Consider the following 14,781-nt stretch of genomic DNA (forward strand, 5'->3'; position numbering starts at 1 on the left):
GACCAGAGTCAAACAGATGATAAGCATCTGAGGCAGAATATGAACTCAAGTCTTCATGGCTCCTGGTATAAGCTCTATCCTCTGTTCCCCCTTCTGCCCCCTAGGAGGACTCCAGATCTAAATCACATGAACTGATAAATTCTACATCTCTCATGCTTCTTCAGTTCTCTCAGGTTGGCACCACTATGTCTGTGGAAGTGGGGAATCGGACCACCTTGACTGAATTCATCTTAATTGGCTTCTCAGCTGATCCCCATATGCAATTGGTCTACTTCGGAGCTTTTTTGGTTCTCTATTTGGTAACACTGGCAGGGAACATGACTCTAATTATCTTAATCAGGATTGACTCCCGTTTGCATACCCCAATGTATTTTTTCGCTGGGAGTCTGTCATTATTAGATTTCTGGTATGTATCTGTGTACACCCCCAAAATCCTGGCCACCTGTATATCAGAGGACAAGCGTATAACCTTAGCAGGCTGTGGTGCCCAATTTTTCTTCTCTGCTGCTGTGGCTTACATTGAGTGTTACCTCCTTGCTGCTATGGCCTATGACCGTTATGCAGCAATCTGTAATCCCTTTCTCTATTCAGCTGCCATGTCCAGGTCTGTCTGTGTTGGGTTGGTTGCTGGGTCCTATGTAGGTGGTTTCTTAAATGTCATAGCCCACACTGCTAACACATTTCGCTTGAAATTTTGTGGGAGAAATATCATTGACCACTTTTTCTGTGATGCACCACCCTTGGTAAAGATGTCCTGCACTGATACTAAGGTCTATGAGAAGGTGCTTCTGGGAATGGTTGATTTCACAGTTTTCTCTAGCATACTAGTCATTCTGATAGCCTACTTCAATATTCTCCTGGCCATCCTTAGGATCCCTTCAGCCTCGGGAAGACAGAAGGCTTTCTCCACCTGTGCCTCCCACATGATCTCTGTCATGCTCTCCTATGGGTCCATACTCTTCATGTACTCAAGACCCACCTCCACCTATTCCCTGGAGAAGGACAAGTTGGCTGTCCTGCTCTACACAGTGGTGAATCCCTTACTGAACCCCATATAGCTCCAGGAACAAGGATGTGAAAGAGGCCTTCAGGAAAGCAATAGAGAGTATCAAAATGATAAGGTGATTTTAATTTACAGCTAAAATATTTTTATCACCCTTCTAAAAATAGAGGACAAATCAATCATGTGTTTTCTCATTGCATTCTTATTGAAATGTATTCAAAGAGGACATGTTATTATATTGATTTAGAAAATGGTTGCAAAAGGGAAAGAGACAGCAAAGTTTGAAGGAAAGAGTCATTTACTAGAAGACAAGAGAATGGAGCTCTCCTGTGTACATTACCATCTTTTCCCTGGATGATCTAGGACAGGGAACATAACTTTTTTAGCCTCAGTTTCCTTATCGATAAAGTGCGATTTTGAAATAAATTCTGAAGTCCTGATATATTCCAAAGCATATTATTCAAATTTGGTTCTATTCAAAAAGAATTTATTTAAGCAGTAATAAGATTTATATAGACCATAGACTTTGGAAATTTTCTTTTCTTGAGCTTTTCTTCTTTTGCACGTATTCATAAATCGATGAGCACCCTGAACTTCTTATTAGGCAAGGCAAAACTGAGTTATGGTAGATTGTGTCCAGTTATTCACATGAAGGTTGATCTTTCTGTCCATGTAACCCTGAGAGGTAACTTAACCTCTGAATGCTCTTGGAAAATCTGTAAGATTATAAATTGTGGGGAGAAAGGTTGCTTGTAATGGTGGAGGAATGAATTTATCTCTAAAAGATCATAGTCTCCCACTGCATCCTGTGCCACCACCAGTTGTCCTGATCTATAGTTCTGCCTATGGATATATCTGGTCACTGGATCCAGATTCCTCTGGAGGAAGAAGTGAGGCTGGTGAATTTGCACAGCCCTCCCTGCATTAAACTCAACCTAATTGCAACTCATGACATCATCTTTCTGATATCATGGTCTTCTTCGAGACCAAAGGAAAAACAACATTGAGAAAATACCCTCAAGAAATTTTCTAAAAAATAAATTCAATTTCCAATCCTCATTCTGATGACATAAAATTAAAATGTACATTGATCTAATGGGTTAAAATTAGCTCACACATATTTTCATATTATTTCAATATCAAAATAAAAGTCAGCCCAATAAAGATTTTTTTAAAAAAAAGTTAGGAAATTTTCATACCTTCTATTTGTAAATCATTCATACAATGCTGAGCTCTCAATGGAAATAATTTCATTTTTGCTCCTATATAGAAAGCCGCCAGGATTGATCTAATTTCCTAAAAAAACTGAAAGTCATCATAGTATGAATAAAGAATAAAAGTCTGTGTCGCTTCTCGGGGCTGTCCCTGAGCCGTCGCCTGGAAGCGTACCGTTCCTGTAAGCTAACCGATTTCCCTGTCTTCAGACCTCTCCAGCCCCTCCTGTCGGGGAGGGGAATGACCAAACAGTGCACCCGAGGAGGCAGCTTTACTTCACTTTATTGGTTACATCATCCTCCCGACCTTCCCTTGTACCCCTCCTATATACCCTGCTGGGGCTTCTCCCATGTTCCGCCCTGGAGGCAGAGCCAACTCCGTAAGGGCGTTCCCAGCACCCGGAGGCGGGTTCTCATCCTCGGGCGACTCCGGGCTCACCAGGGGACCACGGTCCAGAGCTCGGCCCTCTACATGTCCCCACTCTTTCTACAAAAATATGAGGTTAATTCATGTCTGAAGTTTCCATCGCTTAAAAAAAAAAAAATCAAAGTATATTCTAATCTATTCCGAGGCTCCAACCCTTGTCCAGATAGCCAAAGAGAAGCAGAGAAGCTGTTCTTTTGGAAGGAACAAGTGTCCATTGTGATTTTACCAACTGAAGATGTCTAAGCCATTACAGAAACATTGACCTCATGATAAAGTTTTTTCCAAGAATAATGTCACACATAAGGTTGAATATAACACTTGATTGATGAAAATCATCTTTCATGTTATTGAGAATACATACATTTTGTTTTTCATTCCCTTACTAAACAGTTCATAACACCGTAGGAACGTATTTGAGGAAAATTAGATTTCTGTTGTCTATTTAGGTCTTGCATCTAAACGACCGAATTTTAAAGCTGTATGTCACATATTAACATCGTTTCATAAGAGCACCAGATATTTACCTACAAATTATATTGCTGAAGCTCTATTATCTCCATTTCATAAAAAACAAAGAGATGCCATTTTCAATTTTTTAATTAAATTATTTCATTTCTTTTCAGTGTTCTACAAACACATATATCTTAGATTTTTCCCATTCCTCCCTCTTTTCTATCCCGCCCTCTCCACTTCCTCCCTGAGGTGGCATGCAATTTTATATAGATTCTACACAGAATTCCTATTAAATACATTTTCATGTTAGTCATGTTGCGTAGAAGAATTAAAATGAATGGGAGAAATCATAAAACAAAACAAAATATAACACATAAGAAATGGTCTGCTTCATTCTGCTATCGAATTCCTTAATTCTTTCTCTGCATACTGAAGGCATTTTTGACTCGAGTCCATTTGGATTTTTTAAGTCCTTGGATTGCAATGAAGTACTAAGTCTACCAGAAAAATTTCTCGCACACTGTGGTTGTTGCTGTGTACAAAGTTCTCCTGGTTCTGCTCCTTTTGCTCAGCAGCAGATCATATAAGTCATTCCAGGCCTCTCTGAAGTCTTCTTATTTTTCATAGCACAACAGTATTTCATTACATTCATATACCACAATTTATTCAGTCATTCCCTAATTGGGCATCCCCAAAATGCCATCCCTTTAAATCAAAGGCTTTGGCCACCACAAAAAGAGCTGTCATAAAAATTTTTGTACATGTGGAACCCTTTCTCATATTTATGATCTCTTAGGGATACAATCCTAGAAGCGTTATTGCTGGGTCAAAGGGTATGCATATTTTTGTAGCCCTTTGAACATAATTCCAAATTGTTCCTCATAATGACTGGATCAGCTCACAGCTCCACTAGCAATGAATTCCAACTCTCTCCCATCTTCTCCAACATTTATCGTCTTCCTGTTTTGTCTTGTTAGCCAATCTGATAAGTGTGTTGTTGTATCTCAGAGTTGTTTTCACGTGCATCTCTCTAATTAATAGTGATTTAAAGCATTTTTTCATATGATTATAGATAGCTTCAATTCCTTCCTCTGAAAATTAACTGTTCAAACACTTTGAACATTTATCAATTGGGGACAATTTTCAATTTTTTTATTATTTATTTTTAACACAGTTTATAGCAGATAAAGCAATTCCAACTTTTGGACAGGTGATACTTTTTTAAGCATTTATTATATGGCCCACAAAAGAAATTTTTTTTTTTAAACATTAACCAACTGAGACACAAATAATATTTATGTTGCTAACTTCACAAGCTCTTGAGCTAATTGTCTCCACAATATTACCAAGAATTAAAGGACCCTAACTTATTGTTGTTGGTCTAAAGTCCTACGCCTAATGCCTTAATTTGACACTTAACCTGGGATGTTCCCCTACCAATAATCTATAATTGAATAGATCTTGTATTAAGTTTACAAACCTTTTGACTATAGGAAATTGCCACCAAGAGTAGGGACATTGCAGGGATACAGTGTCTTCCCAACTTCATGTCAGTTCCAGGCACGATTAGATTATCCACTTGCATTCAGTCAGGCTTAAAGTCTGCCAGGTGTCAGTGGGGAAATCGAGTCAGGAGAATCCTACCTCAGCCCAGGATGAACAGTCGCTCTCCCACCCTTCCCCTTGAGGTCACCTTATGCACTTCATATCAGCATCTCATCAGCTTACTGGCATCATGCATTGGAGGCTCCGATCACCTTTCTTGCTACCCATACCTGGAGTTAGAGTCAGAAGAAGTCACTTAATAGTCCCATAGCATCTGAAAATGGCAAGTTCCAATAACCAGGTTTCAAATATGATTATAGTTTCACTTTGGCTAAGGAACATCTTTTGAGGCAGGTCTTAAGTGTCTTACATGCCTTTCTATACTTGTTCTAGTTCCTGATTAAATGCCAATCATAAAATCAAATTTACCATTAAAGTCTTGACTTTAATGCCATATTTCACCCGAGGCTACCCTCCTCTAGGAAATTTAGACTGAAATTCTTTTCTCCAAACTAAAGATGTCATTGATTTATTCTCAGTAATTAATTCACTCTATTGTTTTCATACTAATTGCTTTTACCTCACTTTGTAGCATGTCCAATTTTTCTCCCCATCACTCCCCTCCCCCGACTTCCTAATACCTTGCATTCTGGTTGTTCCTTCCCTCACTGTACCCTCCCCTCCATCACACCCCACCCCTCTCCTATCCACATCTTCTCTCTTTTCTTGCAGGGCAAGATAAATTTCCATACCCCATCCCTGTAGTTCCTATTTTCCGATTATATGCAATAAAATTCTCAACATTCGTTTCTAATACTTTGAATTCCAACTTCTCTCCCTCCCCCCTCCCTCTTCAGCCCTACTAAGAAGGCAACCAATTTAATACACACTAAATATATGTTATTTTGCAAAAGACTTCCATAGTAATCATGTTGTGTAATACTAATTATATTGCCCTCTGACCTACCCTATCCCCCTTTTCCCCCCTACAATTGACCTTGTCCTTTCTCGAAAGTGTTTATTTCTAGTGACTCATTTCTCCCATTTGCCCTCCCTTCTAACATTCCCCTCACTCCACTTGTCGCCTCCTCTCCTATATAAGTTTTCATATCAAATTTAGTGAGCATGTTATTCTCTCCTTCAGCACATGTGGGGAGAGTAGCTTTATTTTCCCCCTCTCCCCTTCTCCCTTATCCCCTCCGATGAATAAGATTTTTCTTATGTCTTTTATGAGTTGTAGCCTTCCCCATTCCATTATTCCTTTTCTCTTCCGGGAGTTTTCCTCCTTCACTCCTTAATTTATATTTTATTTTATTTTATTTTATTTCTCTGTGTGTGTGTGTGTGTGTGTGTGTGTGTATCATCTCTTCTGGTATACCACACCCTGTATTCTCTATCTATGCGTGTTTATGTGTGTGTGTACGTACAATCATTCCAACTACCCAAATACTGAGAAAAGTTTCAAGAGTTAAAAAAAAGTATTTTCTTTCCATGTAGTAATGTAAACAGTTCAGCTTTAGACAGTCTTTTACGATTTTTCTTTTCTGTTTACTTTTTCATAGTTCTCTTGATTCTTGTCTTGGGAAGTCAAATTTTTAAATACAGATCTGGTCTTTTCCTCAACAGGAAATCTTGAAATTCTACTATATCACTGAATGACCATTTTTTCCCTTGAAATATTATATTCAGATTTGCTGGGTAGGTGATTCTTGGCTTCAATCCCAATTCCCTCGAATTCTGAAATATCTCACTCCAAGACCTTCGATCCCTTAATGTTGAAGCTGCCAGATCCTGTGTTATCCTGATCGTATTTCCACAGCACTCAAATTGTTTCTTTCTAGCTGCTTTTGGTATTTTCTCCTTGATCTCGGAACTCTGAAATTTGGCCACAATATTCCTAGGACTTTCTCTGTCCGGGTTTCTTTCAGGAAGTGATCGATGAATTCTTTCCATAATAATTTTGCCCTCTGATTCTATAACATCAGGGGGGTTTTCCTTGATAATTTCATGGAAGATAATGTCTAGGCTCTTTTTTTGATCATGGCTTTCAGGTAGGCCAATAATTTTTAAATTATTTTTCCTGAATCTGTTTTCCAGGTCAGTTGTTTTTCCAATGAGTTGTTGCACCTTATCTTCTATTTTTTTCAAATTTTTGGTTTTAATTACTAAATTCTTGGTTTAACTCATAGTCATTCGTTTCCCTGAACTCAATTGTCTCTTTCAACGAATTATTTTCTTCAGTGAGGTTTTGAAGCTTCTGCTCCATTTGGCTAATTCTGCTTTTTAAAACCTCCTTCTCCTCGTTGACGTTTTGGACCTCTTTTCCCAATTGAGTTAGCCTCTTTTTAAAGCTGTTATTTTCCTCAGCATTTTTTTTTGTTTGTTTCTCCTTTAGTAAGCTGCTAACTTGTTTTTTGAGGTCTTCTGTTTCCTGAGCCCATTTTAAGTTCTTTTTGGAGGCAGAGGCCTTCTTTTCCTCTGACAGTATGCCTTGTTCTTCCTCATTCGAAAGGATGGGGGGAGACACCTGTTTTCCAAGAAAGTAACCTTGTATGGTCTTTTGTTTTCCCTTTTTTGGGCATTTTCTCAGCCAGTTCCTTGACTTCTCAGTTTCTTCTCCACAATCACCTCCCCTTCAGTTCAGCCCAGCCAGTGCCTGGGTGTTGAGATTCAAATGCTGCTCCCAAGCCTTAGGGGCTTTTGGCGGGGGCGGGGATGCTATTCAGTGTGAGATTAAGTTCACCTGCTCAGGAGGGGGCAGGGTTGCCACTCGGTACTTAGTTCCCTCAGGGGTTTTACGAGGACACCTTCAACGGATGCGGGCCACTGCCTGGTTGGGAGCCCTCATCCACTGCCACCTCCACTGCTGTCTGCTGAGGGGGCCTGAGTTATGGGGGCATCCCTCTCCCCTGTCGACCAGCCGAAAAGCCCCTCTCACTGACCTTTGGCGCTTGTGGGTTGAGGGACCTGCGCTGCCACTGGAGATTCCATCCCTGAAGGCTGCTCGGAACTGCTCCTCTCGGTCCCACATGGCCAAGGTAGGGCTCGATTCTGCTCCTTGTCTGTTGTGCATCAGACCTTTCTCGTCGGTTTTTCAGGTCTCTCTGGAACAGAAATCTCCTCCACTCCGTTGTTCTGTGGCTTCTGCTGTTCTAGAATTTGTTGAGGGTTCTTCTTTACAGGTATTTTATGGGCTGGGGGTAAGAGCTAAGCGTATGTGTATCTTTCTATTCTGCCACTTTGGCTCTTACACATTTTCTACTTTTTTTAACGGGAAATATGTCCCAGGAAAATAATGGCATTAAATGTAATTTGTAACAAAAAATATAGAAAGATTTACATAAAGGATTTGTAATTTTTTCAGGATTATTACATGACAGATGATGACAACACATACACTACTCAGCTGATGACCTGGAGAAGGAAGTGTGAAACCACCCTTGTGTCATAGACACAAGATAAAAGATAAACTTAAACGGGGTCACAAAGAGTGTAATTGACACAACTCAAGAAAAACAACAAGATAAATATTAAAGTGTTGCTTTAGATTGATCAAGCGAATTTTCAAAAGAATGTCAGTCAACTTCCTCAAAAACGGTGGCTCTTTATCATCAAAACACAAAACAAATTGCTTTGTTTGGCATTTAAAGCCTTCCAAAATGGGACCCTTTTCTACTTTTAAGTTCTTTTAATATGTTGCTCTCCTCCACGTACTTGAATTTTCTGATATACCAGATTTATCTCTGATTCTTTCACTCCATTTTCTCTTTGTGTTGATGTATTAGCTTTCCCTTTTGCGTAGAATACTTTTCCTCCTCCTCCTCATTTCCTAGTTTCCCTGCCGTCCTTCAAGATTTGGTTGAAATCCCACCATCCACAAAATGGCATTCCCCCAAGCTACTAATGCCCTCTCCACTAAGGTTGTTCTCCTTATACTATGTGTATAAGTACTTATTGTATTACACCTATTATCACATATTATAATGCTTATTTTACAGTATACCTATTATCATATACTTATGCATAAGTATGTTCAAGGGTTTTCATTGCAAATAAAATGTGATCTCTTTTAGAACAGGGTCTATTTTTATCTTTCTTCATATCATCAGCACGTAGTACCTGGGGCACACAATAAGACATTAATAAATACTCATTGGCTAAAGGACTGAATGACTTGTTTGAAATACACATAGTCCATTTTCACACATTGCCAGAAGTGGGATTTGAGCACAGATGTCCCCGACTATAAACATAGAACAAAAGTCACTATAACCAACACTTGCCTGTACTAGCAATTAAACAATGAAACGCACTTGAATGAACAATCACATTTTTCTTCAAACATGACTCCTAATTTACGTGGCTAGACCCAGATGGGTAGGATATGACTATTTAAGTCTATTTAAGCCTCACCTCTTATTAGACAATTTGCTGCATAAAAAGAAGGCATATTCTAGAGAACTATTAATAGAAAACATTTGGCAGACCTCTGAATGTCAGATGGAAGTGACATCAAATATATGTGTGATTTTGGGGGTCAAAAACAACGTTTCCTTCAAACTCAGGAAGTTATTTTGAAGAGTTTCTTCAGGGCTTCTTTCACATCCTTGCTCCTTAGGCTGTAGATCATAGGGTTCAACATAGGAAAGAGCACAGTGTAAAATGTGGAGACAATTTTGTCCCTCTCCAGGGCATAGCTGGAACTTGGGCGAGAATAAATATAGAGGATAGAGCCATAGTATAAAGTAACAGAAATCAAGTGAGAAGAACAGGTAGAAAAGGCTTTGAGTCGACCTTGCGCAGAGCGGATCCTCAAGATGGCAGCAATGATAAAAAGGTACGAGGCCAGGATTAATAGAGTAGGAGTGATGACATTGGAGGCCAAGAGGAAGTAGAGCACCTCCTGGTAACTCTCCTTTACATTACATGCTAGCTTCACCAATGGTGGGACATCACAGAAGAAGTCATCAATGATATTATCCCCACAGAAATTCAGGGTGAATGTATTGCTAGTAAGTATGGTAGCATTAACAAAACCACCAATGTAGGAAATGCCAACCAGACATATACATAACCATCTAGACATGGCCTGAGCATAGAGCAATGGATTGGAGATGGCCATGTAACGGTCATATGCCATTGCAGCCAATAAATAACATTCACTATATGCTAGTCCAGCTGAGAAGAAAAACTGAGACACGCATCCATCAAAGGAGATGCTTTTGTCTGCAGAGACACAGGTCACCATAATTTTGGGTGTATAAACAGAAGAACACCAGAGATCCAAACAAGACAGATTCCCAATGAAGAAATACATGGGGCTGTGCAGCCGGGAGTCTGTATAGATTAAGACTATCAAAGTGATATTCCCCACCAATGTAAAAAAGTATACCATGAGGAAAAGGACAAAAAGGATCAGTTGCATCATAGGATCCTGGGTGAAACCTAGTAGGATGAACTCAGATACAGTATAGTTGTATTTCTCCATACCTGCAGAGGGCTTTGGCTAACATAGAGAAGTGGATCAGAAGCACCATTGCCTGTAGCTAGATAAAACAAATGAAAAACCAGCATGGCATTACTGGGTAAACTCTACAATCAAAAGAAAGTAACATTTACCTATCACCTAATCTTGTTTATCTCTGTTTGTCATTTGGTTAAATCTCAATGCCATCAGCAATTCGGAGTTTGGAATAGTTATTTCATTAGAGGTAGTCTTTGGTTGTCAAAGTCTGCAAAGAGAGATGAAGTTCTGGTGATTTCTACCAGGCTCAAAATGTTTCAACTGCATGCCATATTACTGACTTCATGACTGCCTTACAAACACTAGCCCAGCTAACTTCAGAGAGGCTAATTACCTGGCAACCTGAAGAGTAAAGGATATTTTAGCCACAATCATCTTGAAGAAATGTTTACTACCAAGAAATTGAAAGGTGTTCTATGAAATGGTGGAAAAATTATTTACAGCAGTGAAATCTCCACAAAGTGTGGAAGCATTGAATAGAGAGTATCATTTTAATTATGCGTAATTTCACTCTTACACCATAAGGCTATTCTTGCTTATGATTAGTGGGATCCCACCATTCAGCTCTCTGTTAACCTAATCAATCAAGAAATGATGGAGCCATTGCTTCATCACTGAGTCCAATCCCTTTATTTTTCAGATAAGCAAACTGAGACTCAGGAAGTGGATGTGATTTATCCAAGGTCACCTGGCTCCAAATTCAGTTCTCATTCCATCAAACCACAATGGCTCATATCTTTTCATCTCTTTTATGTTATCATGAAGAATATATGCGTTTTTTTAAATGTCAAGAATGACAATATCTCAGAATCTGAGAGCGTGACTTCATAATTCATCACCAGCGCAACTTAGTAGTGAAAGGATTTCTCACTACCAGCAGTCTAAGAAGTACTTTTTTATCTTGATGACTTCCAAAATCAAATAACATGATTCATTATTTGAAATCATAGTGCACATTCTTCATTGTGCTTAGGAATGAAATGAATGGGGCAAGTTCATCAAAGACCTCTTACTTTGCATTGTATAATGTAGGCATCTACCTCATTCCTTTTGTCTCCTCACTAATTGAAAATCATTCAGACTAATGAAATTGTACCCTATCATGCTCATCGTCATCCTCCTCATCATCATTATAAACAAACATATTGCTATAATGATTGGGACATTATGTTGGTAGGGTAGATAAGTGATGGAGTGGATAGAATACTAGGCCTGAAATCAGGAAGATTCATTTTCCAGAGTTCAATTCCGGGCCTCAGACACTTATAAGGCATTTAGTTCTTTTTGCCTCAGTTTCATCATCTGTAAAATGAGCTGGAGATGGAAGTGGCAAAGCACTCCATTATAACTGTTATGAAATCCCTAAACCGTGTCTGAAAGAGGCAGACATAACCGAAAAACAACTGAATAACAACACTATACTTCTACTCAATCAGACATTCCATGTCTAATACTAGTAATGACCCCCTTAGGCAAGTCACATAACACATACACACATATAATATAGAGATAGATAAAGATAGATAGATAGATAGATAGGCTTATATCTATATCTATCAGGGTGTGTGTGTGAAGGAAGCAATTCCCTTGTGCCTATCTATTGTCCCATGCACACTGCATGCTCCTGTTCTTCACCTCTCACTCTGTTTCAGTGACTTTTTTCACTCCAAATATCAGCTTCGAAGGAAGCTTTTCCTCTTCCCCTCTAATTTCTAGTATCTTCTTCTCCCAGCGTACCTTCTGTTCATTCTGTATAGATCTTGTGTTTAGCTAGTCATTTCAATATTTTCCCCACAAGATTTTGAGTGCCTTCAGGATAGGATCTGCCTTCGTCTTTTTAGCACCAACACTTGCCACAACAACTAAAATCCTACAAAACTAATTCCATATCTGGATGGGGAGAGGGAATTCTCATTCCAGGAGTTCCACATGTTACTGATATCCTTCAATTATTTTCCATCATTACAGATCTTTCCAAATAAAGCTTTATTTTTTTTTTTTTACTTAGGTGATTTCTATTACTTCTCACAACCTCCATAAGGGAGGTTGTGACTTTACAAGCACACCTTTATGGTACTTTGGGTACAAAGCACATGGCACTTTGGGAGAAGAAAAGGCATTTACTTGGCCTTTTCATTCGTGCTTTTAAAGAGGAGTGAAGATGTTCAGACAGAAATGCGTCAGACAATAGTTCATAAGCCCTAAGTTCAAATCCCACTTCAGACATATTTCTTTGTTTTTTTTTTTAATTTAACTTTTAACATTCATTTTCACAAAATTTTGGGTTACAAATTTTCTCCCCTTTTATCCCCTCCCCCCCCCAAACACCAAGCATTCTAATTGCCCCTGTGACCAATCTACTCTCTCTTCTATCATCCCTCTCTGCCCTTGTCTCCGTCTTCTCTTTTGTCCTGTAGGGCCAGATAGCTTTCTATACCCCTTTCCCTGTATTTCTTATTTCCTACTGGTAAGAACGTTACAGTTGATCCTAACACTTTGAGTTCCAACTTCTTTACCTCCCTCCCTCTCCACCCCTTCCCTTTGGAAGGCAAGCAATTCAACATAGGCCAAATCTGTGTAGTTTTGCAAATGACTTCCATAATAGCTGTGTTGTATAGGACTGACTATATTTCCCTCCATCCTATCCTGTCCCCCATTACTTCTATTCTCTTTTGATCCTATCCCTCCCCATGAGTGTCGACCTTGAATTGCATTCTCCTCCCCATGCCCTCCCTTCCATCCTCCCCCCCACCCTGCTTGTCCCCTTGTCCCCCACTTTCCTGTATTGTGAGATAGGTTTTCCTACCAAAATGAGTGTGCATTTTATTCTTTCCTTTAGTGGAATGTGATGAGAGTAGACTTCATGTTTTTCTCTCACCTCCCCTCTTTATCCCTCCACTAATGAGTCTTTTGCTTGCCTCTTTTATGAGAGATAATTTGCCCCATTCAATTTCTCCCTTTCTCCTCCCAATATATTTCTCTCTCACTGCTTGATTTCATTTTTTTAAAGATATGATCCCATCCTCTTCAATTCACTCTGTGCACTCTGTCTCTCTGTATGTGTGCGTGTGTGCATGTGTGTGTGTGTACTCCCACCCAGTACCCAGATACTGAAAAGTTTCAAGAGTTACAAATATTGTCTTTCCATGTAGGAATGTAAACAGTTCAACTTCAGTAAGTCCCTTATGACTTCTCTTTGCTGGTTCTCTTCATTCTTGAGTTTGAAAGTCAAATTTTCTTTTCAGCTCTGGTCTTTTCATCAAGAATGTTTGAAAATCCTCTATTTCATTGAAATACCATTTTTCCCCTGAAGTATTATACTCAGTTTTGCTGGGTAGGTGATTCTTGGTTTTAGTCCTAGTTCCTTTGACTTCTGAAATATCCTATTCCATGCCCTTCGATCCCTTAATGTAGAGGCTGCTAGATCTTGTGTTATCCTGATTGTATTTCCACAATACTTGAATTGTTTCTTTCTAGCTGCTTGCAATATTTTCTCCTTGACCTGGGAACTCTGGAATTTGGCCACAATGTTCCTAGGAGTTTCCCTTTTTGGATCTCTTTCATGCGGTGTTCTGTGGATTCCTCGAATACTTATTTTGCTCTCTGGTTCTAGAATCTCAGGGCAGTTTTCCTTGATAATTTCATGAAAGATGATGTCTAGGCTCTTCTTTTGATCATGGCTTTCAGGTAGTCCCAAAATTTTTAAATTGTCTCTCCTGAATCTATTTTCCAGGTCAGTTGTTTTTCCAATGAGATATTTCACATTATCTTCCATTTTTCCATTCTTCTCTCTTTGTTCTGTGATATCATGCTTTCTCGCAAAGTCCTTAGCCTCCATCTGTGCCATTCTAGTTTTGAAAGAACTATTTTCTTCAGTGAGCTTTTGAATCTCCTTTTCCATTTGGCTAATTCTGCTTTTGAAAGCATTCTTCTCCTCATTGGCTTTTTGAGCCTCTTTTGCCAATTGAGTTAGGCTAGTTTTCAAGGTGTTACTTTCTTCAACATTTTTTTGGTTCTCCTTTAGCAGGGAGCTGATCTGCTTTTCATGCTTTTCTTTCATCTCTCTCATTTCTCTTCCCAGTTTTTCCTCCACCTCTCTAACTTGATTTTCAAAATTCTTTTTGAGCTCTTCCATGGCCTGAGCTCATTGGGTGGGCTGGGACACAGAAGCCTTGATTTCTGTGTCTTTGCCTGATGGTAAGCATTGTTCTTCCTCATCAGAAAGGAAGGGAGGAAATGCCTGTTCTCCAAGAAAGTAACCTTCAATAGTCTTATTTCTTTTCCCTTTTCTGGGCATTTTCCCAGCCAGTGACTTGACCTCTGAATATTCTCCTCACACCCACCTTGCCTCCTGATTCTCTCAGCCAGCGTTTGGGGACTGAGATTCAAATGCTGCTTCCAGCCTTAGGGCTTTTGGCGGGGGCAGGGCTGCTATTCAGTATGAGATTATGTTCAGGTGGTCAGGTCGGGGCAGGGCCGCCTCTCAGGCTCAGTTCCCTCAGGGGGTTTATGCACAGACCTTCCACAATGGATTCAGGCTCCCACCCGCTTGGGGAGCCCCTGTCTGCAGCCGCCTCTCAGCTTCTACCTCCCGGGGGGGCCCAAATCATGGGGG

General features: G+C 39.6%; 2 protein-coding genes across 2 annotated transcripts; one reads left to right on the forward strand and one right to left on the reverse strand.

Moving 5' to 3' along the window:
* Positions 1-257: 257 nt before the first annotated feature.
* On the forward strand, positions 258-1,058 carry LOC140523253 (olfactory receptor 9G4-like). Its single transcript, XM_072638209.1, has one exon. It carries the CDS (start codon positions 258-260, stop codon positions 1,056-1,058), a length of 801 nt encoding a protein of 266 aa, XP_072494310.1.
* An 8,145-nt stretch (positions 1,059-9,203) lies between these two features.
* LOC140523254 (olfactory receptor 9G19-like) lies at positions 9,204-10,130 on the reverse strand. Its single transcript, XM_072638210.1, has one exon. The coding sequence runs from the start codon at positions 10,128-10,130 to the stop codon at positions 9,204-9,206; it is 927 nt and encodes a 308-aa protein (XP_072494311.1).
* Positions 10,131-14,781: the final 4,651 nt, after the last annotated feature.

The sequence above is a fragment of the Notamacropus eugenii genome, chromosome 2, assembly GCF_028372415.1.
Source record: "Notamacropus eugenii isolate mMacEug1 chromosome 2, mMacEug1.pri_v2, whole genome shotgun sequence".
Lineage (NCBI taxonomy): Eukaryota > Metazoa > Chordata > Mammalia > Diprotodontia > Macropodidae > Notamacropus > Notamacropus eugenii.